This window comes from Ochotona princeps, chromosome 5, assembly GCF_030435755.1.
Source record: "Ochotona princeps isolate mOchPri1 chromosome 5, mOchPri1.hap1, whole genome shotgun sequence".
NCBI classification, from domain to species: Eukaryota; Metazoa; Chordata; class Mammalia; order Lagomorpha; family Ochotonidae; genus Ochotona; species Ochotona princeps.
Window position 1 is genome coordinate 66613769 of NC_080836.1, and position 27387 is coordinate 66641155.

At 41.0% G+C, this 27387-nt stretch overlaps 1 protein-coding gene across 1 annotated transcript; it reads right to left on the minus strand.

Moving 5' to 3' along the window:
• Nucleotides 1–5582: 5582 nt before the first annotated feature.
• On the minus strand, nt 5583–26135 carry SLC40A1 (solute carrier family 40 member 1). Its single transcript, XM_058664712.1, has 8 exons — nt 25762–26135; nt 25188–25246; nt 19937–20096; nt 17624–17739; nt 16481–16607; nt 9686–9931; nt 8175–8825; nt 5583–7132 (listed from the first exon to the last, which is right to left on the minus strand). Exons 1-8 carry the CDS (start codon nt 25802–25804, stop codon nt 6819–6821), a joined length of 1716 nt encoding a protein of 571 aa, XP_058520695.1. The 5' UTR covers nt 25805–26135; the 3' UTR covers nt 5583–6818.
• Nucleotides 26136–27387: the final 1252 nt, after the last annotated feature.

Below are 27387 nucleotides of genomic sequence, written 5' to 3' on the forward strand. Positions count from 1 at the left end.
GAGTAGGCACAGTTCTTTGTGGAAGATAAGTGCCTCCTGTGTTTAATATGCAACAAGGGGTTGGTATACTAAAAGCACCAACTTGATAACCAAAATAATAACCAGTATAAGTAGCCTGCATGCTTCCCTGATGACTGGTTAACCTGAGCATTTTTTCCATGAGACTGTTGGCCACTAGTATTTTATCCTTTGAAAAATGCCTTAAATGGGCCTGACGCAGTACCAGGGTGGTTGGCATCCTCGCCTTGCATGTGCCAGAATCCCATGTGGATGCCAGTTTGTGTCCCAGCTGCTCCACTTCCCTTCCAGCTTTTTGATTATGACCTGGGAAAGCAGTGGAGGATGGCCCAAAGACTTGGAACCCTGCACCCATGTGGGAGACCCAGAAAAAGCTCCTGGCTCTTGGCTTCAGATCAGCTTAGCTTGACTGTTGTGGCCACTTGGGGAGTGAACCAGAGGATGGAAGAGCTCTCTCTCTGTCCCTCCTTCTCTCTGTAAATCTGACTTTCCAATTAAAAAAAAAAAAATCTTAAAAAAAAGAAGAAGAAAAATACCTTAACTCATTTGTGAACTGTTTTGGTGAATTTCTCAAGATTTTTACATATTCTGGATATTAACTCTCTATCAATTGCCTAATTTGAAACTATTTTCACCTATTCTGTTGGTTGCCTGTTCACTTTGTTGAGCGTTTGTTATACAGAAGCTTCTTAGCTTGATATAATTCCATTTGTCTATTTTGTCCTTATTGTCTGTGCTTCTAGGGTCAAGAAGTCCTTGCTTCTAACAGTTTCTTGCTCTATTCCCCCTTTATTTCCTCTTGTAATTTGATAGTTTCAGTCCTTAGGTTTAGATGACTGATCAATTGTAAGTTGATTTTGCATAAGGTATAAGGTATAGAGGTCTTGCCTCATACTTTACATAAACAGATTTTCTCAATATCATTTGCTGAAGAGACTATCCTTTATCCAGGAAGTGATTTTTAGCTTGTTTGTCAAAGATTAGAAGGTTGTGGATACATTGATTTTTTTCTAGAGTTTCTATTCTATTCCAGCATTAGGTCTATTCTTATGTCAATAGCAAGCTGTTTCTATTATAATTGCTGTGTAATATATTTCAAAATCTGGAATTATGATGCCTCTAGCTTTATTTGTATTGCTTAGAAATGCTCTAGCTCTTTGTAGGTGTCTTTTAATTCCATAGGAATTTTAGGACTTTTATTTTATAGATCTGAGAAAAATCTTTGGTATTTTAATTGGGTGCATTGGATCTAAAACCCACAATGAAGTTTCACCTCACTCCGATTAGAATAGTATCATCCAAAAGTCAAAATATGACAAAATGCTGGTGAGGATATGAGGGGAAATTTACACTAATACATGGTGGTGGAAGTGTAAACTAGTATAACCATTATAGAAAACAGGATGGCGATTCCTCCAAAATATAAAGACAAATCTACCACGTGACCCAATCATTCCACTCGTGAAAATTTACCCAAAGGAAATGAAATCAACATATGAAAATTATATGTCCTCCATGTTTGTAGCTGCTTGGTTCACAACAAATAGCTAAGATAGGCAGTCAACCCAGAATCCATCAACTGACAACCACAGGAATAACTTGCGGTATATATACAAAATGGGATGTTACTCAGCTGTAGAAAGAGCAACATCCTTTGCTCATGAGAATAAAAATGTTAATGGAGACCATTAGGGTTAGTGAAAAAAAGCCAGTCCCAAAGAGACAAACATGCATTTTGTCTGATTTGTGGTAACTAATAATGTAGGATACCAAAAAAATATGTGAGTGATGAAATTGACGCTTTGAAATTTGATACATAGCCCTTGCCTACACTCCAGGGGAACCATGGTTTTTCTCTTTACTATTGATTGAAATCTTTCTTTAGTGGAGAGCTAAGCTTGTTATTACAAAATAAACTGCAAGTGTGTCATTGAATAAAATTAAAGGAAACATTAGAAAGGAGGGAGCTAGTTGAAAGAAGGGAAAGGGAAGGAGAGTATGATGGTATCATGTTCTTTAAATGTTATACACGAAATACGTGAAAGTTGTTCTCTTTTTACAAATAAAAATTTTAAAATCCTCTGTAGAATTAAGAAATGCAGGAAGTAAAATGAGAAGGTGGTGCTTAGCTTTGCCATTGTCCCATATCTGAGCACATGGATTCAGTTCCTGTTTCTGGCTCCTCATCCAGCTTCTTACCATAGAGACATGTAAGAGACTGGGAGTTCCCTTCATACTCCCATCTTTACCGTCTTCCAGACCAACCCAGCCCTGACTGTTGGGTTATTTGAAACATCAACCAGTGGATTGGACTCTCTTGCCATCTCTCAAAAAATTTTTTTAAATTATTTTATTTTATTTTATTTTATTTTATTTTATTTTATTTTATTTTATTTTATAATCTTACTTAGTTGATTAGGGTACAAAGGGCCAAGGCCTAAAGGAAAGTGGGTAAGACTATTGTTTCCACACTAATAGCATCATTTCTCCCCCTGTATCTGGGGTCAGGGGAGAAACACAGGGAGAAGCCCCACGCAGCCTCCCACCCATCCCAGGTCCCCAATGTGAGACATGCTCTGAGGGTCCTGCTCATGTAGTTTTGATAATACAACAGTTCTGAATTGCTACCAATCTCGCTGTTCCAAGCATGATGAAATCTATTCATAATCCACTGGCTGACATAGTCTCTTCATATTTGGGGTTCTGAGATCAGCAGTTCAGTTGGAGGGATCTCCACAGAACATTTATCTGAGGTGATCCCTGACCTGACTCTTGTGTGTGCTTGCCAGTACATGGCCTGGCATAGTCCATCGCCCCAATCGGCTTATACACATGCTGGTGGTTGCAATTGCTGGGTCAGTTCTGTTTCCAGCCCTGTCTTCCACACTAACCAATGGGTGTTGGAGTCCAGCCTGATTCTGCCCAGCACACACTCAGCTCTCACACAAACCAGTGGGAGCTGCAGCATAGTGGGGATGACTCCCCATAACCCACACCAGGCCTGTCCTTACCCTGGTTTGCCATGCATGCTAGCATGTACCGCAGACTTGTTCAGTCTGTCCCACATCCCATTGAGCTCTCTTACATGTCAATGGGCATTAAAACCTAGTTCCTCCCAACCAGGCTCACTATCCAGCCCACATACATGCTGGTGGGTGCCATTCTGTCCAGCCAGGTCTGTCCCTGTCCTGGTTTTCATGCTCTCCAGTGGAAGTGATAACCCAAGAGGGAGGTACCCACTATTTCCCTCCTGGGCCAACTCCCAGATCATACACTTTCTAGGCGGTTCTGCAGTTTAACTTGACAGAAATAGCTGCCAGTGCCAGCATCTGCCAGCTGATGCTGCAGCAAAGCCCAATCAATCCTCACCCACTCTAATTTTTTTTTTGCTTGCACCAGTAAGGATAATCAACCAAGCCTGGCTCTTTCCTGATTTGCTTCACATGAGGCCCACATGTGTTGTAGCCTTGCCTGTTCTGGTCTGCCCCAACTCTCTGCCCACACTCTCCAGGGGGAGTGGTGTTCCAGCAGGGGGGCCCTCCATATTCCCTCCACCAGCTTTACCCACTCCCTCCCTGGTTCCTACATGAGTTGGTTGGATGTGGCCCAGTCTGGCCTGGCCCCCCTCGCCTCGGTTTTTGCCTGTGAGTGCTGTAGCCTGGCATGGCCTGGCCCATCCCCAATTCCAGCTGATGCTGGTGAGAGTTACAGTCTAGCCCAGCCCAGCAGGCACCCAATCCCAGCTGTAATGTGTACTGGTATGTGTTACAACCAAACCTGGCCTGACCTACACTGTTCTGGTGCTTGGATTTGCCAGTGGGTGATGTGAACTGGTTCCGTCTTGTCCACCCCAGACCTGTGCCACATGTATGCCAGTGACTACCTTTCCCTGGCCTGGTCTTGGTTGCTCCCTATCCTGGTTCTTGCACTCACCTGCAGGGCCTGTGTCCTGACAGAGGAGTTGCCCAGGCTCCTCCATCAGAACCTCTCCTAATGCCAGTTCTCGTGCATACTGGTGGGTCCAAGGGCCAGCCCTCCTTGCTGGCCTTCGATCCATTCCGGTTCTTACTGTTTGATGTTTCAGCCCAGCCGAGGCTTGTCCATACCCAGACACAGCTCACACATGGCTCAGCAGTGGCAGAGACCTAGCCTAGTCTGTCCTACATCTACCCAGGTTCTCCAGAGCACCAGATGGTGCTGGCGTCTAGTCCAGTTAGGTGCGCCCAGTACATGGATTCAATTCCTGTTTCTGGCTCCTTATCCAGCTTCTTACCCATGCAGACCCATGGAGACATGTAAGAACCTGGGAATTCCCTTCATGTTCTCATCTTTCCCATTTCCACCCCAACCCAGCCCCGATTGTTGGGGTTATTTGAAACATCAACCAGTGGATGGGGCTCTCTTGCCATCTCTCAAATTAAAAAATAATAATAATAAGGAGTTATTTTATAAGTGAGAAACAAATTATATCTTTATAAAGTGTATTTACAAATTAAGGAATGTTTTCCTTTTTCTAATCCACTCACTCATTTGCACTGTCTCACATTTTAGGCATTTGAGTTTGTCTCCCTATTTAAACGCAAACCCAGCCAGCTCCACATGTCCCTTACCGCTGCCCTACTTTAACCCAGAGACAGTAAACAGCAAAGGCTGTCCAGAGACCATAATTGAGTCTCATCTGCCTCCCTCCTTCCTGCTCTGAGCAAAGATAAGGATTGATTTCTTGAAAATTCTTATTAATGCTCCCCCATCATGCTCCTTCCTCCTCCAGCGGGCTCTGCTCCTTAGGCCCCGATTCTGGCAACATGCCCACTTTTAGTGCTGAGCCCTTCCCCTGTTGATAGGATTCCATTCATTTCACAAGGTCACAGGCCTTCAGTTCAGCTGTAAACACTCAGGGCAGCTCTCCAACCCCAGCTCAACCCCTATGGGAGGGAGCAGAGGGCCTGTTCAAAACAACAGCCAAAACCAACAGAGGCATCTACTTTCTGCACAAATGTCATGAGCACATGAGTAGCCACAAGAGGAGGTCAAAAGTTCTTAAGCTCCCAATTTTAGGGAAGAGAAAAGGAGACCCTGATCAACTCTGTCCAAATCAATTCTGCATACATCAAGTCTTCAAGAAACATTCACCGAAGGCAGAGAAGCAGGCTCTACTCTCTCTGGACTATCAGTCGCTGGCCAGTCTTGATTTCCCCTCATTATCTGGGTCCAACTTCTATCATTGCTATTCAGCTAGTAATGCTATTCATTGTGTAGTTTACCAAGCACTTCCAAATAGTTTCTCTTGTTGGGTTCCATCAGGAAAACTATGAGATAGGTCTGATTGGTTCCATAGTATCATCCTAATTGACAGAAAATGGTTCTTAGAACTTAACAGAGCTTCGTGTGACTTAGTCAAGGTGAGAAAAACAGCACTGGGTCTTATGATAACTATACTATCACTTAGGCTGCTATAAACTGGAAATATGAACAAGGGCATACCACTAACAATCATGAATTACATAACTGTAGCCCTAACAATTGGAGAACAAAATCCAGGAAAAAGTTAAGGTTTTAAAAACTTTTATATAGAAATATTACAAAGATTTTACAACATAGGAAATCATTGTCATACTGTAGGAGGATGAGAACAAGATTAAACATCAAGGATTAAGAAAGTGCTCAGAGCAACGTATTGCAGTCTCCGTGAAAGTGCATAAACAGTTAAGGCAAAGTACCATGTTGGTACTGGCTTGTTGCAAATGACTTGTAAAACAGTTTTTAAAAAATCCATACAAACGTTCTTTATTCCCTCCTCTGCTGCTACTCAGATTTCGGAAAAAAAAATGGTTTTGTGAACATTCTTGCTCTAGAATGACAGAAAATTCTTGGTTATAGAACAATAAAACATAAAAATGCTCTACCCAAGTGTTGAAAGAAATCAAATGATTTCTAAAGCAAAACCTAAGTGTGAGCTACCTTTGCACATGTAACTTGCCAGGTTTAAGACACTCTCTCACATTGCAGAGACAGATTCCTGGTAGCGGTCCAAGTTAAATCAAGATCTTGTCCTCTTGTATAGCTTTAAGCTTTGGCTTTGTGACAATCTACTGAAGTATTTGAAGGTCTTATGCAATCACTATGATATAAATCTATAGCTTTGCTTCTACGTGCAGCTTACATATAGCCATTATATGAAGTGCTAAATATGCTTAGTACAATATTTTTCACTACCTGATAATAAAATTGCAAAGGTGTTCTCATAGATTAAACCAGGAGCCTTATTAGAAAATTCTAGTTAAGTATTTCATTTCTTTTCACATACAGGAAGTCCCTTAAGATCGATAGGATCGATAAGGATAATACTGGCTATCCAAATTTAAATCTTCATACTTGGAGAACTTACTTGCTGTATAATACAACTGAGAAGAAGATGCATAAAAGTAAATTTTGCAGACTTGAGCAAGAGTGAATTTTAGGGAAAACTAATGTTTCTAATATCTAGTCCAGATAATAAGTATCTACCAAATGATAATGGAACCACTGTTTAATGTGAATTTTTCTCTGTTCAGGATAGGAGAATTCAGTGTCATCATTATTGGCTCCAAATACAAGCAGGAACTTCAATTTTTTCCCATACAATCTGTAAAGGTGCTTATTTCTGCTGACCTTGGTTCTTAGCTCATGGCCTGCCCTCAAGGCGCAGGTATAATAAGACTAGAGCAAAATGGCCGGCTGCTTACTGGAATTCTGAAGTACAAAATAAACACATGTGCTCTACACAGTCTAGTAACAGCGATAGTTACAGTTAAACTGTCTTATACAACAGATGCATCCGCTTCATTCTCGTTTGCAACTTCTTTTTCATCAGGACCACAAACAAAGAGCTGATTGCCCAGAGTCTTTTGGGCAAATCGGAAATACATGATGTGGCCCATTGCCACAAAGGAGACTGAAATCAATACGAGCAAGCCAAAAGCTTCAGGGTTGGGGGCCAGAATAACCATGATGAAATGCAGAAGGTCTAGGAGATAATTCATGGAGTTCTGTACACCATTGATAATGCCCCTTTCAGATTCAATTACATTTTCTTGCAGCAATTGTGTCACAGTTAAATCAAAGGACCAAAGACCTATGAAAAAAAATTTAACAGTTGGATTTATTAAAATCATATATTTCAGATTTATATATAGAAACACACATTCGAGCCCTACTAACTTTGTCACCTTATATATAAATGCAGTATTTAACATAGGCTTGCCTTAAACAATTCTTTCTCATGAACAAATATCAAGTTAATAAAGGCTTTCAGAAATTATCTCTACGGCTGCCAGACAAAAATAAGTCTAATCTATAAAAGCTTCTTAGTTGTGCTTTTCAGTGATTATTCAAAATACAGAAGTAAAACTCTGAAATGAAAAGCATAACAAATCCTTTTATAAAGACTAGTATTTATGAAGTTTAAAATGACTCAATTCACTGTTATGGTTAAGGAGCAAGGAAACTTAAAACCACAGTCACATTTACTGCCTGCATTACAAAGCCCTTACAATAAAGCTGTCTTGTTCCAGTATTAATGTCTTTGATAAATTAATGTACTGCTTTGAGCACAAGATAAATAAGGTTTCATTTCAAGAACAAATTGTCAGCAATAATTCATTATTCTGTTAATGATTACTTAAATCTTGCTCTGTAACATTTTATGTTTCCTTTCAGAACTATAAAATCCAATTGTGAGGCAAACTATATAATAAATATACATCATGTAGAAATCTTTTGGAAGAGTTTTGTAACTACTATGTCTTTTGCACATGTACACATATACACAAAAACTATTTTATGTTGTCGCATAGAAATATAAGAATTCTAAATCATTAGATGACATTGTAATTAATTATAATTATCATAGTTAATATGTTTTATAAATTCAATTCCATTAACGAGTACTTAAGATATTGACTTAGAAAAAATTCCAAGCCTTAATATTTTTAGTACATACAAAAATAGAATTTTATAAACTAAAATAGAAATTTTATGATTATTAAAAAGACTAAAATATATACATGAAGATCAATAATGAATTTTGTCCAGATATTCAGATAATATTTCAGGTTATCTATCCACTTTCCAAAAAACACACTAGTTGGTTAATATGTAAAAAAAATATTTCTTACCAATTCTAGCAGCAATCACGCCTGCAAACAGCAGACTGACAGAAATCAGGGAAATGGGATGGCTACTCGTCTCTGGGACAACAGGAACAGGATTAGACCCGTTTGACATGAGAGTTTCAGTTGTAAAGGCAGTTTCAGGTATTTTGGTTGCAGTGGGCAGTGGCTCTCCTTGAATGAACCTAGAACGGATATCTTCAAAGGGAGACACAGACAAGTCCATGGGACTCCCAGGCGCAAATACCGAGGCCACACACAAGATCAAACAGGAGAGCTGTGCCAGTCCTGAGATCATACCGGTTTGAATCAGGCCACATTTCCGACGCAGCCAAGTAAAAGCCACAGTTCCCATGATTCCAGTTATTGCTGATGCTCCCATCAAAATACTGAGGATGGAGCCAGTCAGCCCCTGAGTGTAGGCATAGCCTGTGGTGATGCAGTCAAAGCCCAGGACAGTCATGTAAAGGAAAGCAAGACCCATGCCAGCCAGGAACACTGGCTGCCTGTAGTAGGAGACCCAGCCATCTCGAAAGGTGCGGAAGGGCTCAGTGATCTGGGAGGCACAGGTAGGTTCTTGCTCATGTTCAAGCTCATGGATGTTTGGATCTTTCTCACCCATTAGGTGAGTTCCCTCCAAGGGTTTTGGCTCAGTATCTGTTGTAAAAAATAATAATAATATTTAGGGGAGGGCACTAAAGAAAAAAAAGCAGAACAACTCATCAAATAGAATCACCAGGAAAACATAGCATCTTATTTGGGGTTCCCTGGTCAGAGTCGATTTATCCAGATCCCTGTTTCGTTTTTCTTTTGAGAATGCCTCTCACCATTTCCTCATTGTCTTCAGCTGCCTGACAAATGGTTATGTAACTTGCCACTTTCTAGGCACCAAGGAACTCCCCTGTTTCTATCAGTTTTTCTAGCCATCCCTAAACTGCTCACATTGCAGACAAGGGTCGGGGTCCCACTCCAAACTCCATAGGTTCAATTCAAAGCTATTCCCCAGATCCTCAGAAGCTTGGCTTTGCCTCATCTGTGGATGAGACAATTTCATGTGGAAGTTAAAATAGTCAAAGTTAACTTAGAGGAAAGATTACTCAGGCTGGGAAGGATGGATGGAGAGGGATTACAGGAAGGGTGGATAACAGGTACCAAAACCAAGCCAGAAGTGATAGGTTCTAGGGTTCCATGGCATGGAGTGGGGGATTGTAAATCCTATTAATATCGACCAAATGAAGAACTGAACAACAGGGGGAGTTCACAGGCTATAAACCTAAAGAAAAGACAAGGAACCAGAAATGCTACTCTTGGATTGGATCTGTCTATGCTACATACATGTGTTGAAATATTATACCATACTCCATAAAAAGTCCATGTAAATAAAACACATTTACCCCCACCCAGGCCTTCACAAGTAATAAATCCTGAGGTAAATTCAAAATTGTTTTGATCTCTACCAACACTTACTTAGGGCCTGACCATCAGAATCAAAGGATTGATCATCATATTCAGATTACCTTTGTGTAAATTTAGCTGCTTCAATTCAGTCTCCTCGACTTTCAGAGCAGCTTTCACAGCAAGAGCAGGGGTCTTCTGGTAAACCTTCCAGAGCAGAAAGTATTCGACACACATGGACACCAAATTCCATCCCGAAATGAAGCCACAGCCGATGACAGGGGAGCCAAATGTCATAATCTGGCCAACAGCCATGGGAGCCAAGATGTTGGTTAACTGATCAATTCTTCGTATGGTAGCATTCATATCTACAGAGGCAGCAGAAAGAGGGGTCTTCACACTCATCAAAGAGAAACCGGCCATTTGCACATGACAACACAGAGTGCAGATGTCCAAGACATGAACTCAAATCCCTTGGAGCAAACCATTGTTTAGAAAAACATTCGTGGTGGCCCAGCATCGTGGCCTAGCGGCTAAAGTCCTCGCCTTGAAAGCCCCGGGATCCCATATGGGTGCCGGTTCTAATCCCGGCAGCTCCACTTCCCATCCATCTCCCTGCTTGTGGCCTGGGAAAGCAGTCGAGGACGGCCCAATGCATTGGGACACTGCACCCGTGTGGGAGACCTGGAAGAGGTTCCAGGTTCCCAGCTTCGGATCGGCGCGCACCGGTCCGTTGCGGCTCACTTGGGGAGTGAATCATCGGATGGAAGATCTTCCTCTCTGTCTCTCCTCCTCTGTGTATATCTGGCTGTAATAAAATGAATAAATCTTTAAAAAAAAAAAAACATTCGTGGTGTAGATCAAGTCACACTAAATTGGTCTCAAAAATCAGGATTCTTTGAGATTGTTAGTCTAACAACAGTTTTTTAGATGAATACAATTGTAATTCCACCTTTTTTTCAACAAGCTGTGTCTATTCATCTATATGCTAAGTACTGTTGTCAACACTATAAAGAAATAAGCAACACCTTTCACCGTCTTCATGGAGTTTACATTCTCATCGGAAAAGAAAGAAGAGTCAACAAGCCTATATGTACATATCTACAAACATAAGCGAATTTCAGAATTTGAAGCAAAAAAAAAAAAAAAGAACTTACATTCTAATTCCATTTTTCAAAGGGTTTTGGAAAGTACCCTCATATATCACATGTCAGATGTTTATGTAATACTTTGGTGAGAAATAAAGCAGAGTAAAAGATGTGGAATGTGCTCTTGGAGAAGGTGAGATGAATTCAAGAAAGGACTCACAAAAGAGAATTACAGAGAGAGAAAGAAAGAGAGAAGATGGCACTGCAGACAGGACCTAAAGTGAAAGAAGGCAAAGGAGTGGGGACCTGGACATCAGAGAAAAGGGAATTCCAGACCAAAGAAGACAGCCATCCTCAGGGAGAGGAGCAGGCTCAGAGTGGTAGAGAACAGAAAAGCTGGAACAGAGCAAGAACAACAGAAGACAAAGGAAATGAGGGGTGTCTGGCCTAACCACCGCTGGTCTTCGGAATATTACAAAGACTTTCACACTGATTCAGGGAACCTTTGGGAATTTTGAATATGGGCGGCAGAGTCTGACATTTCACTTTGTTTGCTGTGCTAAAAAACTACGGAGCAAGGGAGGTGGAGGATGCTAGATCATGGGCAGTATCAAAGGCAAGGTGACAAGTGGTAGAGGATGTGTTGTGGACCAGGGCAGGAACAGGGAAGGTGGGAGGAGAGATTGTGTATATTTTAAATTGCAAGATCAGGAGGACTTGATAACAGATTAGATAGGGGGTCTGAGAGAAAGAGAGAAATCAAGGATGAACATGGTTTTGTTTTTCCTAAGAAATTGTTGGAATAATAGAGTTTGAGAAGTGGAAGACTTCAGAAGAATCACGTTTTGGCATAGTTGAGCATGTATTTGGGTTTGGATAGGCCTGGTCACTTTCGGGAGGCCACATCAAGGGCCAGGAGGTTAAATACATGAGGGTGAAAGTAACGAAGACATATGAACTGGGTCAGCAGGTTGGTAGAGCAGCAAGACTACATGGGATTACAGAAGAATGTGGGTACTGTAAAGAGGACATCATCTCTGGGAACTGAGCACTAGGCACATTAATAATGGTTATGAAGGTAAGATGTAGGAAAACCAGGAGAGTAGGGTAGCATAGAAGCCACGAGGTGACAGTGTTTCCAAAAAAGGACAGATTAATAAACTGCCCAAGTGTGCTCATGGGTCAACGAAGGCCAGCATTGAGAAGAAACACTAGATGGTTCACATGAAAGATGCTGGGCCATCCAAAAGTAAAGCTGTAAAGGCAAATGCTTGACTGAAGTGAAAACAGCCTGGGGCCAACTCCAGTTGACCCCAGTTTCATTAACTTTTGAGTCACACCCCTTAGAGCGCAGTGTGAATGCTTTCCCCTGGCCTTATGGAAAGCAAGATCTTGATCAGAGAAAGGAATTGGAAACAACTATTTCTTTGATAAGCTTTGCTGCAGGGAAAACAAAGAACACCAAATGCCATGGCAGAGGTGGCAGGGTGGTAAAAGCATGAATTTTAGAAGAACACAGTCAGAGGATGTTTATAGTCTGACTCTATGAGACAGTGGCTGAGCAGGAGTACAATCTGAATTCATGGTATGAGTGGAAGAGTTGTTCTCAGATAGGAGCACAGGTTACCAATAGTAAAGGCTACACACGTCTTCAGCTACGGGCAAGAAAAGAAACATGATGGCGGAAGCACAATGAGAGTTCTCAATTCTTCCATTTTCTCAATAAAATGCAGAGCACAATAGCTAGGGACAGTGAAGACAGGGGAGAAGGGTCTGAATGTGTGAAGAGAAAGAGCAGTACTGCAGGAAAGAGTGAAAAGAGGAACTAGAGAACACAGGATGATCCTGGCAGCTGGAGCTCAGTGATCATGCACTTGCAGTGAAAAGCTGGAGCGATGCTCTCCAAGCTGCAAGCACACTGGACACTCATGGAGGCTGGGGCAGTGAAGGAGTAAACTGAACAGGAGGTAGCAGTTAAACAACGGATTATGGGAGGTAGTGGGATTCAGAGCTGTGTCAAGGTGTAGAGTTTTACTACAGGAACAGAGAAATGAGCCAAAGTAGAGAGAAGATGGATAAGAAAGAAGCTGGGCAATGACCTGCTTTCTCATTCCCTACCTCACTGAGCAGGGTAAAAACTGATAAGACAAGCCTTTCACAGTCACTGAGTGACCTCAAAGGAAAAGCAATGTCTGACTAACAAGCGGATGAATAGAAAACTGCGTTTAATCCTTCTCTAATCCTTTGTTCCTTAATTACTTTCCAATTAATCCCATGAGTGCTGATGGCTTGTATGATAACAGCGGTACTTTGACATATGTCACCTTTCACTTGGGAGGCAAAGGCAACTTTCATTGATTCTACCCATGACCACATCTGTCGAAGCTTTGCTACCGCCATGTGCACAACCATAGCTGACAGAGAAATGTAGAGTCGATTCATGTAATTCCAGAATTTAATCTAGCAAACAAGTAACTAAAGAAAATATATACCTGGATCTTAAAGTCCTAGAACAACAGCCCCCAAAATTAGTTCAAATTATTTGTTACTTTTTTACTGTCTCAGTTTTCAGGTACCATGGCGTTTCTCAGTGTCACCAGTGTCTATCTTTTGTCTGAATCTTATTTCAGCTGTCAATAATACGTCTGGTATCAGTGAAAATGTAAATGTGAAGAAACAGCTTTTAGTTTTCTGCAGCAGGATGAATTAAGTGATTGCTTTTCAAAGGCCTAATACTTTCAGTGTCAACAGTGTCCTGAACGTGCATATTCGCTTCATCAGCTTCTTATACAAGGGCTTTTCTAAAAAAGTTCGAGAGCGATACATACTTTGAAAAAAAAAGTGCCTGCATTTCAAAATTCTTCTATACCAAAATAAACTTATATTTTCATTCCATTTCCATGAACATTTCAAAGTATCCTCATATAAACATGCAAATGTTTGCTGATTTAATTCCCACTTTAACTCTTTGACACTACAGTTGTGCCACAGATAATGATATTAAATAACTACTTTATTAGATAGGTTATATTACATTTCATGGAAGATTAATTTAGAAAGATTGTTGAATAAATAGATCTGTATAGCTTAAATATGACATCAAACTTCTTATCAGAGGGCACAAAAGTAAAAAAAAAAATCTCAGCAGATATTAATAAAGAGTGATCTGCAAAGGAGGGAAGGAACTAAGAATAAAAAATCTTGGAAAAGTGAGCTCCAAACAGGAACTAGAGAATGTTTCATTGAAACAGTAGATCCAATATATGAAAAGTTCCTAAATTAGTTAATAGATGAAATAGCCATATGTATCTGAATATGTCTCTCACACACACACACACACACACACACCACCACCACCACCACCACCACCACACTCCCACCCCTGAGTTCCCTACCTGGGTTTCTACCAGTCTTTGCCAATAACCTAAAATAGCAGCCTGCCTAAACATAAACTATTCCTGATGAGAGACAGGAGCAGGTGAGTCTGTGTGCAGATACACAGTCTCACAAAGCTTCAGGCAGTCCCTCCAAGTGCACTTTCCCCCTTCTCCAGCCCATTGTTCCTTGACCCTGCTTCTTTTCCTTGATTCTCCTGAATTATCTTAGAGCAGAAAAGGCACCACAAGCCTTACTGAAAGACAACCACCCACTAAAAGCTAAATTAGAGTGGACAGGATTTCAACAACAGCCTACTTCCTCTCTTGAGCTCAAAAACTTCCACAGGGTTAGAAAGTAGACTAGCTCACATTCTTTGTCTCTGCCAGAATTCCTAACATAAAGCGGGTCAGCTAAGAAACAGCCAATCCTAGTTTTGTTGTTCTGGGATATCGCAATCATAACAATCTGTGGGATCTTATTATTTACTCATTTATTTACTTTTTGTACCCAAGATGAATTGAGCATATATGAGTCTGTTTTGCAGGAAATTATCTCTAGAGCTGGAGTAATGATTCTCACCCATTTTTACTTATTGTCACTTTATGCTAATCAACATTTTTTAATATATTTTTTGCATTAGGACAAGTTAAAGAGGATAACTTTCTCTTTAATAGAGCTCTTTTACAGAGTGATCAATTTTTGACTTTAGAATCAAAATGAGCTCTGTTAAGAGATTCAGATAAGTCAAAAATTCACAAGCCAAGCATTTCTCCCAGATTCCAAACAAAATATTTGTGGCTTATCTCCAAAATATATGTGCGTCCTTTGAAATCCTGTGAATTTTAAGACATGCACATATGCTTTAAATGGCATGTTTTTTAAAAAGAGAAAGTAAACAACGGTTCCATGTGACAAAAAAGCACTGTGGAATTGTTGCCTATTATAAATTGCAGTTAGTAAAAATGGTTGAGAAACACTACTGTAGCTCCAGAGATAATTTCCTGCAGAACAGATTCACTGGGCACATGCATCACCTTAAATCACTGAAGTATTTCTGTGTCCATTTTCATATGCCCCCAACAAAGTCATGGTCAAGCAAATTCTTCCACTAGCCCTCCAAAGACTTTGTTCTCTTTCAGTCACCACCTTTCTTTTCTTTCTTTTCCCCCTCTTTTTTTTTTTTTGTTTGTTTTTTAAAATCACACAGTCTGATCAAACAAAGCTGCTTGCTAACCCCAGCACATAATCTTCCCTTCTGTGTCCGGGGATAAGCCGTTTAAATCATCAAGAATGGTTTTCTTGTCTGTCAGGCTGGTTGGGCAATGTGTTTATGATACTCATTATCTTAATGACCAACAGAGTTGATTCAGCTGACCTGACCTGTAGGCAGTTGTACCCCCTCCTCCGCTCCCTGTGTAATTATCAATCCAGTTTGTGCCTGTGTCACAGGGGGAGAAAGCAGACAAACTTCAGCAAAGGAAGTTTACTGTGAGCTCACGTACACTTGATTCAAAATGAACTGTTGCTTTGTAGCCATTCTTTAGTCTGTCTTTGGCCACTTGTATGCATTTCCAGTGAATAACTGAGAAGTAACCTTCTTTAAATACTGTGTTATGTCCACTATTTCTTTTGTATCTTCAATAGCAAAATTATAATACACATAATATACAGAAGTTACAAATTAAAATTCTAAAGTAGAAGAAATTAACATTTAGAGTTTAACTCAGGTGTTTTAATTAATTTGCAGAAAAATAACATGTATAGTGTGATGGATAAGTACCAATAATAACACCTTTAGGTAAAATCTCATGTCCAGTAATCATTTCTCTGAGAATTAAATGTTTAGAAACAACACAATTTTCAAAAAAGAAGAGGTTTAAAAGGAATGTTCTTTCATTTTCCAGGTATATATAAGAGAGAAGTTAACTATCGTACACTCAGTAGCAGTAAGCTATGTCTTAGCACCAAAGCTGGCAATAGGGTAGAAAAAAAAACTACTTCTAATTTCTTATTTTTAAAAATACTCAGAACAAGGGCTGGCACAATGGCTCAACTGGCTAGTCCTCCATCTCTAAGCACGGCATCCCATATGGGTAAAAATTCATGTCCCGGTTATTCCACTTCCCACCCAGCTCCCTGCTTGTGGCCAGGGAAAGCAGTGGAGGATGGCCCAAAGCCTTGGGACCCCGAACCCACATGGCACACCCAGAAGAAGCTCTTACTTCGGATCAGCTCCACTGCAGCCATTGCGGCCATTTGGAGAGTGAACCAGCAAATGGAAGATCTTTCTCTCTGTCTTTCCTTCTCTGTGTAAATCTCTTTCCAAAGAAAATTAATAAATCTTTAAAAAAGATGCTCAGAACAAAGAGTAAAACTGTATAGACTAATATTATTCTGACTTGAAGAGAATCCAAAGAGTTCCATTTAGTTTGAGAGAGAAAATCAAGTTACCTGCTAATTTGCTTCTGTCTCCTCCTGCAACAACAACAATCCAGTCCCTTTGGATAGTGATGGCTGTTGCAGTGCTGGCCAGATTCGCAATGTTGGCAATAGTGATGATCAGGATATAGCAGGAAGTCTAAGACATTATTAGCAAAAAGCAGGAGTTACAATTTAGTTGACCACACTGTATCCATCTCATAATACAAAGTAGTTTAAGATGGCCTTTCGTGACATAACAAAAATTTTATGGTAACTTTATGTACAAGAAATAATTTTACTTCCTATCCATGAAATAACCAATACCACGGGGCAAGCTAAAGGGCAAGCTATTGCCTGAATCTGTAAGACATATAATATAAAACATACACATTACCTGTAGAACACATAATACAAAATTTAAAGTAGTCATTAAACACTTATGTAACATAATTATTATAAAATATTAACAGAATACCTACTGTGAATATTTAATATCTCCTTTGAAAAAATGCTGAAAAGGTATTGAGGAGACCCATATTTATGTTAGAATTCTGACACTTTCTCAGTGTAGGCAATGGCTAATCAACTCAGCTTATTTTTATATTTTTTTCTTCAGCAAAATGAAGGGGATAAGGCATGAAGATTTCTAATGTTATGCCTGGTCTTCAAGCTTTATAATACCACCCAAATATATACAAGCCCCTTAAATATATCCAGATTGTCTCTGCACCCCAATCCTTTTCCCCTGGTCCACAAATGTAACATGAAATCTTAGTGTGGGAAATTACCTAGTTGATGTCCCAAACAGAAATAGCACTTATTATTGAAGGAACATAATCATGACTAATTAAGAAATATGAATAACATTTCTTACACAGTGTAAACAAATTACAGATAACTCAAAGGCTGAAAACTAACAACTGAATCATAAAATAAGCTCTTAGGAATACCATTAAAAATCAATAGGACAAAATTTATATTCAAACTAAACTTAATGAGCTCCTGTGATGAACAAAACTACAATGAACTATAGGGAAAAGACAGGCCATTCAGAGATCAAAATCCAGTGGTCACATCTGTAAAAAGGACACTATCCAGCTTTAACAGGTGTTTGTCTTTTATTACTACCAGAAATTCAATTTTCTGCCATCAGGAATTTCACTGAGAACTTACAAGAAGCCATCCACGATATATGGTCAGAAGCTCATGTTTATGTAAGAAAACCATCATCAGGATGATGCCACACAGGATGACAGAAACATTCTGCACCACCAGTGAGGTCTGGGCCACTGTACAGAGGAGGAAATAGTGTCACTACACCGAAATGCTTTAGTAGGGCTGTCCTCAATTGGCACACCAACACACCATCATTATACTATATTAATTCACATGCATAATTACTTCCAGAAAAGATAAAATCTTCATGAAGTAAATCTTGCCCCAACCATTCCCAGCACAACACAGAAGGTCACTCCAAACCAATAAAATCTGTGAACAGCATAAACTACCCACACTTTTGTTCTGCTAGTTGAAGACTTTATTTGTAAAGATTGTTTGCTTAATTGATTGATTTGAAAAACAAAGTGATAGGCAGACCAGAGAGTGAGAAATCTTCATTCACTGGTTCACTCCCCAAAACGCCTACCACAGCTGGGACTGGGCCAGATGGAAGCCAGGAGCCAAGACTCTGGGTCCCACATATGGGTGTCTGTGACCCAGGCATCTGGGTCATCACCTGATACCTCCCAGGGTACAATAGCAGGTACCTGGACTGGAAGCAGAGGAGCTATCACCCAAAGATGGGATTTGGGTTTTTAATATCAGCACCAATTAAAGTCTCTCATAATGATCCCATTTTCATATATTCTCTTGAAAGTTTACTGTCATAAACAGAGCTATTAAATAGTACTCATCTTTTAGCTTTCTGTTGCTTAAGCTAAAATATGAACATGTAGGTGGTTAGGGAATCTGTAATCCCTTGTGGCAGGCCAAATCTGATAAAATGACATGGACAAGACACACGAAACATGGCCAGGAGCAAAGTGGCTGTGTATTTCTTTTGGAATACCAATGTTCTGTTCTACTTCCATGAAATTTTAAGCTATCCCTTCCATCATAGAAAAGGCCAGCTCTCCTACAGTGAGGCAACCACGTGGTGGAGTAAGGACAGGTAAGGACATCTTGTCGTCTTCTTCTTTGCCACTCTCTAGGTCAGTGCTTGAGGCAGAATGCTTAATGTCTCTTAAACACGTTTCTAGGATGTGAGAATAGTAATACCCACCTTTCTTACTTTATGAGGTTGTAATGATGCTCAAATCAAATATGTATGAAAGCCCTTTGGAAAATATAGAGTTGTATATGTGAGGTGTAATTACAGCTCATGTCATCAAGGATAGTAAAGCACACTCTGGCTTGAAAGGTCATCAAAGACTCAAGATAAAACAAACTGCTTTCTGAAACTGCAGCCCCAAATGGAATTCACTCATACAGGAGAAATTGGAGATTGCTGTCCCACCACAGGTTCTTCATCCAATTCAACATTCTTTCCTAACCCAGGTGTTTAACAATTCTAAGTGTAAAGGCTTCTACATATGATATTGCTAGGTTTCTATGCAAAATGATGTAAATGACAAGCATTATTTTTCTAGGATACAAAATATTTTTCTGCAGGTTCTCTGGTCTACCCATTCTCAAAGCAGAAAATGTTTATCTTGACTATTTTATTAATTGCATGAGGTCCTAGAATTCAATAGTCTTGTGTCTGTACCCAGGAGCAGTCACTGTGCACAGAAGTAAGATCACAGTACCTCAGTCTGTGCCCATCAACTCTGACAGACATGGCCAAACTTCAGCATTATCAAGTGAGCAACTCAAAAACACCTGACCCTAAATGACAATGCACATTATTCCGAATAAATGAAATACTCACTTTTTTCTTTCCCACATAGAAGTTATTTCAGTAGAATAAATATCAATATATCATTTCCTTTTAAAAATGTTTTTATAATTCAGCTGAGAGCCAGGTTAAACTATTTTCTTAAATTTATTCTTAATATTTGATACTCTCATACCTAACTTCATGTGAAACACAAGAATCCAGAAGACAGATGTCTCACTAAAAGCACTCCAGCATAAGTCCTGATGCCCAGAGAAAGTCAGAGTTAAACAAACTTTAAACGTTTAACATGATTCCCAGAAAAGTACTACAGTGTTAATCATTAACATCTAGAAGTAAGAACAGCCAAAGACACACACATACACACAAATCCCATTAGGTCAGTGTTCTGACATCCCAACTTAGAACAGAGTCCCAGGCCCTCAATTTAGAGGTGCTGGTATTGAGTCCCCATTCCACACATGGGACGTGCAGACATTCACTGGGAGAGCCTTAATGGTTTTCAGTCTTAGTTTGCTGTTTCCTTTCCAACAGGAAGCTCAGGCACCATCCTCATGAATACAGGGGTTTAATTAGAAAGCAATACTCACCTTTAAGTCTGGCATTCTTATCCACCCAATCCCCAATGAGGGCTCCCAAGAGCAGAACAGATCCTGCCACCACCAGGCCATAGACAGCAGTCAAGAGGAGGCTGTTTCCATAGAGCTCCACCAGAAATACAGACACTGCGAAGTGCCACATTCGATCTCCCTGCAAGAAGGAGAGGAGACATTTTGGTCAAGTATTTCTAGTTTTCAGCCAGTTGTACTCAGGAAGCTGCTTTCTTATTAAAAGGGCACTTTCTGGCTGTATGAGACTTTCATTGTTCATAATTACTCTGTGGATTGAGTACCAGTCAGATGTTAAAGTTATTCATCCAGCACAATGGAAAACATCCTTACCCCAATCCTAAGTACATGCAAAAGCATGTTTCTGATGCTAATGAAATGCAAGTACTTCTTAGCAATAAAGAAAAAACACAGGTTCCAGCCTCAGGAGAGTTTTCTTAGACAAAATGTGCTCTTTTTTCATCAATAATAATTGCACATTTTTTCTGGGCTATGGTGTGATATTTCAATGTATGTATTCAGTGTGCTGATCAAAACAGGATAATTAATGTTTACCTTTCTTCAACATTACTTTGTGATTGATGAGGCCTGGGGCTTCTTCCTCCTCCTTGTTCATGCAGTATCCACTAAGTCACTGTACCATGTAAAACCTGTTCTCTTGTGTGCCAGATTTCTCCCTCTCCCACTGGTGTGCTAGAATTGTCTATCCTGACTTGAGAGATGCAAACTAATGCGCCACTGAGCCACAATGAAATACAATATACTTCACAAACATTAATACAGTTGATTGCTAAGATAAAGCCAGGATCCTAATTTGATGGGACTGTCTCAAACAGACTCTCAGCTTTACCCCTAACATTCTAAGATCTGCACTGTATTTCACATTTCAAAATCATAAAGCAAAGAGTGACCAGGAAGATGAAATTACTAAGATCAAATTCATGAGCAAAGATGCCACAACTAAATGTCCTGAGTCAGTAGTAATTTCCACATTGTAATGCAGTTGGGGATTTAAAATTAAAAACAAACGAACAAACAAAACTACTTATTTTCTCACATAGACTACAGAATATAGTGAATTTTGGAATTTGAATTCATTACTAAAGCATGCGGTATAACAGAATTTTATGTGAGTTAGGTAAGGACTCTAATTATGAAATTTTTAAGATTTATTTTTTAATTTTTATTGCAAAGTCAGATATATACAGAGACAGGAGGAGAGACAGAGAGGAAGATCTTCCATCTGGTAATTCACTCCCTTAGTGACCGCAACAACCAGAGCTGTGTCTGGATCCGAATCCAGAGCCAGGAGTTCTTCCTGGTCTGCCACACAGATGCAGGGTCCCAAGTCTTTGGGCCATCCTCGACTGCTTCCCCAGGCCACAAGCAAGGAGCAGGATGGGAAGCAGGGCTGCCAGGATTAGAACCAATGTTCATATGGGATCCCATTGCATTCAAGGCAAGGACTTTAGCCTCTAGGCCAGCACTCTGGGCCCTATGAGTTTTTTGTTTTGTTTTTTGTTTTTTAAGTTTCACCCCTAACTTCCGAATTATGAAGAAGGACAACAATGTTCTATCATAACCTATTCTGAAAGAGTCACTGTCAGACATTAAATTTCCCACATGAGTTTCTTAGGTACTTGCCCCCAAAGTGGAAATATTTATACCTCCAGTTCTTCTCAAAATATAACATCCTTATAAAAATTCCACGTATTAAAAGCAGAGTATGTGAACTGATCTGAATATTTTATAAAGTAAAAACAACAATATTATAGGTTCAAAACTTAAAATTTAAATTGCTGCATGCTAGCAATTTATAAGAAACTTTGTGTAGACCAACAGTTTTCAACTGGGGTGATTTTGCCCTGCCAGAATCATTTGCTAACATCTGGAGTTATTGTGGCAGAATCATTTGTTAACATCTGGAATTATTTTGGATTGTCACAGCTGCAAGAGCTAGAGACCAGATAGTACTGGCATCTCCAATACACAGGACTTCCCCCATGACAAAGAGATTTCCAGCCCAAAACATCAATAGTGCAGAGGTACAGAAACCTTAGGGTAGAGGTTTGTGAACACAGTTTTGCAAAATTGAATGGATACAGTCAAGTAAACATTAAATCAGACAACTGGAAATCACATCTGAATCGCTCTCCCTTCAGGGTCTAAAATACAAGTTGTAGAACTTGCTGCACCCTCAATCCTAACATAGCCATGGCTCAGAGCAGGTGCCTAACAAGTAATGGAATGCATGGGTCGGGGAATCTCTGCGATGCAAGAAGGAAATAGAGAAGAGGTGGCCAAAACATAGAGTAATTTTACCAACTATTTTGTTCAATTGTATCAGATTTACTCATGAAGGTATTGAAGTTTGAGCATGATCAATATTTCTGAAACAGCTTAAGTTTGCCTTGATAATAGGCAATGTATCCACTGAAGTAGGACTTTTCCATTTCAAATATCTTTGTGCTATATGATTAAAAGTGAATGATAGCTCATATACTCTGAAACCACTGAAAAGGTAAGTTTATTAAGATAACTGTCAAAAAGAGTAGCAAATCAAATTGCTTTCTCAGTTTCTGACATGTAAAGCAAATTTAGTCTTGTCTAGGATAAGATTGAAGGGCAAGATAAGGGCTTTAACCTAATCTTTCCTCTGAATACCTTCCAACAGAAGGAAAAGAAAAAAAAGCACATGAAGGCCTCAGTTGAAAGTTTATCTCTTGAAGAAATTTTATCTTTCTCAACAAAAACAATAAGAAATGTTATTCTACTACTATTGTTTCTTTTCTTCTCCCTGCTTTTTCCGACAAGGATTTTTGAGTTCTTTAAATCAGGCCATCATAGTAAGTGCTGTGAAATGAATGCTTTCTCTGTTGCTTTTTGTATGGCATGCCACCTCTTAGATGGAGATGGGGGGGGGGGGATGCTCTGGTTATCCCAATTTCCATGGGATTTATCTTTTGAAAGGCAACTGATTCTGCTATCACAAAAAGCCTAAGAATTGGGCAAAGTCTAAGGAACTGACCAAGTGCCCACCTTTGCTGACTTGTTTCTCTGCCCCTGTAAATTCTGTGAGTAATTGTGGTCTTTAATGTCCTTAATACACACTTACTGAGCTGCTACTAAGTACGAAGTCTATTACAGTCTAATACATCATCAGTAATATGCAAAAATCACAGTCCATGCCTTTATGCAGTTCACATACTAGTAGGCATAGACCAAAACACAACCCAGCTATGAGGAAAGGTCGAGTACCATTGGGTAATCACAGCAGCCTCTCAGAGCAAAAGGGGAGCCTGCAGAAGGCAATGAGATGCAGAAATACAGACATCTTGAGGTACATATGGAGGTTGACCATAGGATAATGAGAAGACAAGAGATGAAGAACTGGTCCCTCTTTTCTCACTGTAATACACTGTTCACTACCTTTTCGTGATTAAGCACTTTCTAAGCAGCCTATATTTAATTGTAAGTTCTTCTGTGGCAGCATCGATTTCTCATTCCACTTTCTGTTCTGGTAAGACAGTATAATCTGACTTGACCCATTGGTAGGTATATATGCAGTCCAAAATAAAATGTGTTCACCCCACTCAACCTTCGCAATTTGGCAGGGTTAGCAGGAAAATGAACACTGATATGCATACACACATGCGTATACACAAATACATATTTTTGTTGCAATAAAATCAAGCAGCGTGCCAACAAAGAGACAGAACAAAAAAAGTGGAATTACCTAGCATTAGGAAACATCTTTTGTATCCTTGTGCAGTGAGAAGTAAAAATCCACCAAACTTCACATGGCTTTAGTCATGTTTGTTTTTAAATTCAATTTTCTCTCTTCCCTCAAATTACAGTAAGGTTGATATAAAACATTGGTCACCTTTCCAGTGAAATCTAATTAACATGTTAAAAATCCTCTAGGAACAACCACATTTCTGGCTTTCTTTTTTCCTTAGCAAAAACCTAGGAGGTTTCCTAGCCTAGCTCACATAAACTGAAGGTTACAAAATTCTTACACTTAACTGGTATTTGGAAGTGAGGCAATCTCCTTTCCCCAGGAGCTTGCTCTGGGCCACAAGATGAGAATTTCAGATACTAATTCCATCACGTGTTAGAATTAGTCTTTTAACTACTGAATTCTCTGAATTACACTGGAAGAACAAACTATTGACTTAGATTTATGCAGAGCACTTTTACAATGAATCTATTTAGACTCATTGGCTGTTGGAATTAGAAGAAACACACACCAGTTCCACTATGTTGACATAAATTTGCAGAGTCATCCCTGTGTAAGCCTCTGAGGAGATAGGAGCTTACTTTGCTAAAACGTCATCTATGAATTGCTGTTTCTTAGAGAACCAGTTACCCCGTATAACAACATCCCAAGACTGTAGGGTACAGATTTCATCCAATAGTTTCCATTCATACCTTGAGAATGATCCCACAGAAGTTTTCAACTTAAAAAAAATTAACACTGAAAACAAACTTACTCTCAAACTTTTTATTTACATTCTTTCTAAACACCAGATGAATCATGCACAGAATATACTCATTTTATCATTTTTAAACAGAAGAACAATTAACTAAAAGAGTTTAGTCATTAGTTAACACCCAGCATCATCTGGAGCCTTCACCACCACAAAGAAAGGCAAAGGAAGAACTGTCAGTAGGTTGCCCATTCTCACAGGATGATGGTTTTTAAGATATCTTGGGATGCCTACATTTGCTCTAATCACCAATAATATATTTGTTCTTGGAGTCATTTACACTTTAATCTTAGAATGCTATTGTTAGCCTAAACCAGGTACTCCAACATTCTGTATTTTCAAGGAATTACATGGTGAAACCAAATTTTAACAGAAGAAGAAAACACAAATATGAAAGAATAGAAGGTGAATGAGATACTCATGTGTTCTTAGCAGCAGACAGTATCACTTACTAAGTCTAAGGGGACAATGCAGAATTTATAAGCAATGCAAATACTCCTGGGCTGATTAACCCTGGTTTGGGCTAACTGTTTAAAGTATGATAACCTGATAATTAGATAGTATTTACCAACACTCTTGGGAAAATATCTTTGGTGCAAATACTTTTCCATTAACGCCTATGTTCTTTGATGATTTATTTCCTTAACTGCGTAACAAAGCTGACTGAATGCAACTGGCCCAAATAAAAGGAACCCAGAAAAACTGCAACTATATCACAAGAAATACCTTATATTCCTACTTACCCATGTTGAGAGAGAATGACTAAGGTAGAGAAGGAATTTTGCAGAGGTCAGGTAGTTCGCTAAGAACAAACACACAAGATAGGGGGAGGGGGAGAGAGAAAAAACGTATTTAGTCGCATGAGTGGGCTCAAGTCACAAAGCTTATATACTTGCTTTTGTCAAACAATAAGTGGTAAAAAACAAAGTGGACCAAACCAGGCGCATTTTATCAAGCCACCTTGGGACAGATGCTCTATGTTTACTTAATATCATCCACTGAGAATCAGCAGAACCTATTGGTCAATAGCTGCATAACTTCACACGCGGTGAAGAAACTCCGGTTTCAAAATTCTTGGACTTCTTTTTTATTATGCAAGCTTTCCAAAGTGCTCCATTCTCGCCTGCGCGCAAGCTCCCTTTCCTCCTGAATTTCCTTCAAATCCCTGAATCCCCAAAAAGACACCAGCCTAGGAAGTGTTCGCAGAGGCATTCGGTTAACAGGGAAGCCCGTGGCTCCAAACCCCGCGTGGGGTCCGTGCACCTCTCAGCGTCCAAACCGGGTTTCCACCCTGCACGGCCGCTCAGCCCCACTCACCACAGCATCCTCCCTGGCGGTTTTGATCTCTTTCCCTGGTCATGACACCAGGTGCCCCTTGCTGGCTCTGCTGCTGCTGCCGCCGCTCTTGTTGAAATATTCGTCAACAGGAGTGCGAAGAACTGGAGGTAGCACCGCGGAAACCACAGCTGCCTTGTGCAGAAACACCCCTAAAGACAATGATGGCAAAAACAAGAAAAAAGAGAGAGAGAAAACAGGAGAAAGGGGGAAAATCCTCGGGGTTTTCTTTCTGTCTTCTTTCCAAACTTAGCTAACACTGTAGCTGAAGTTGGAAAGCAAAGCCTTATGGATGCGGGTTCGAGGCTCTACAGGCCGACCGAGAGCCGAGCTCGAGTCAGCTCCAGCCACCGCCACCGCCGCCGCGGCCCGGGCCCAGCCCTTATACCGAGCTGGGGGTGGAGCTCGCCCGCGCCGCCGCGGGGCCGCCCCCTGCCCGTCAGGGCCACCCTGGGCGTCCCCGCGGCGCGAAGCCGGGCTCCTGCCAACCGTGCTCAGCGCCGCCCCCGGCCCTGCCCAGGAGGCGCTGCCTGCCGGACGCCCGCGTCCTGCTGGCCACAAACAACCTGCGCGGCCCGTGACCGGCCGGGCCTTCTCACTCCCCGGGAAGCCGCGAAAGGGGCCGGCGGGCGACCCAGAGACGGACAGGGGGCGGGAAAGTGCATGGCCCGGGCGGAGGGGCCGTGGAGAGGTTTTACGCCCATCCTAGCGGCAGGTGCGGGAGCCGGAGCGAGGGGGAAGAAGACAGCCGCCCACCATCCTGAGGCAAAGCTCCAGCGCAAACCGGGGGGGAGTAGGAGGTTGGGTGGGGTGCAAGCAGTGTCCGTTTTCTTTTTCAACCAAGAGAGTATTTAATATAGGTCTCTAAATAAATATAACCCATGTCCCAGAGGTCGCTTTCCTGGCCTTCCAGTTCCGGCCCGCCTGCAACAGAGAATGTTTTTCCTTCCCTGGACGGCCTAACAGGGCTTCCCACAAAGGACCAGAATCAAAGGGCAGGAAGGGGGCGCAAAGATCAGAGTCCAGCCCGCCGGAGTTAAGAGAGGCTTTGGAAAGGCGGAGTCCCGCCTAGATTTAGAGACCTAGCCCCAGCCTGGAACCCGAGTCTTCAATCCATCCTGGAGATAAAGACGGTGGGGGGAAGGACGGCACAAGGGGAGTGAGCGGGCCTAAGCCCTGCGCCCTCTCACCCCACATCCACGCGCGCCTCTCCTTCTCTCCATGAGCCACAGAAACTCTGAAGCCCGGAAGCCCAGGGCAACTCTGAATGGGTCCCTGTCCAGAAAAAGCCATGGTGGCCTCCTGGAGAGGCAGGTGAATGGCTCCAAACAACACCAGATATGAGGTTCCAGAGTGACCCCACTTTTCTTCCACTGTGTGAAAAGCCCTGGGGCGCCCTGGCACCTTGCGCCAGCCAGCCCATTGACCCCTTCCTTACCTTTAACAATGTCGTCAAAACCCCCAGGAGTAATCACCTAGGCTGAAACTCTTGCCACGCCGAGGAAAGCAGCCAGGGAACGCCACACGCATGTGCGCCCTTGTATCTGGACTCTGAATCAGAAGCACCGAAGGTCTGCGGGTGGGGTGCTGCTGGATTCAGTTGGGACG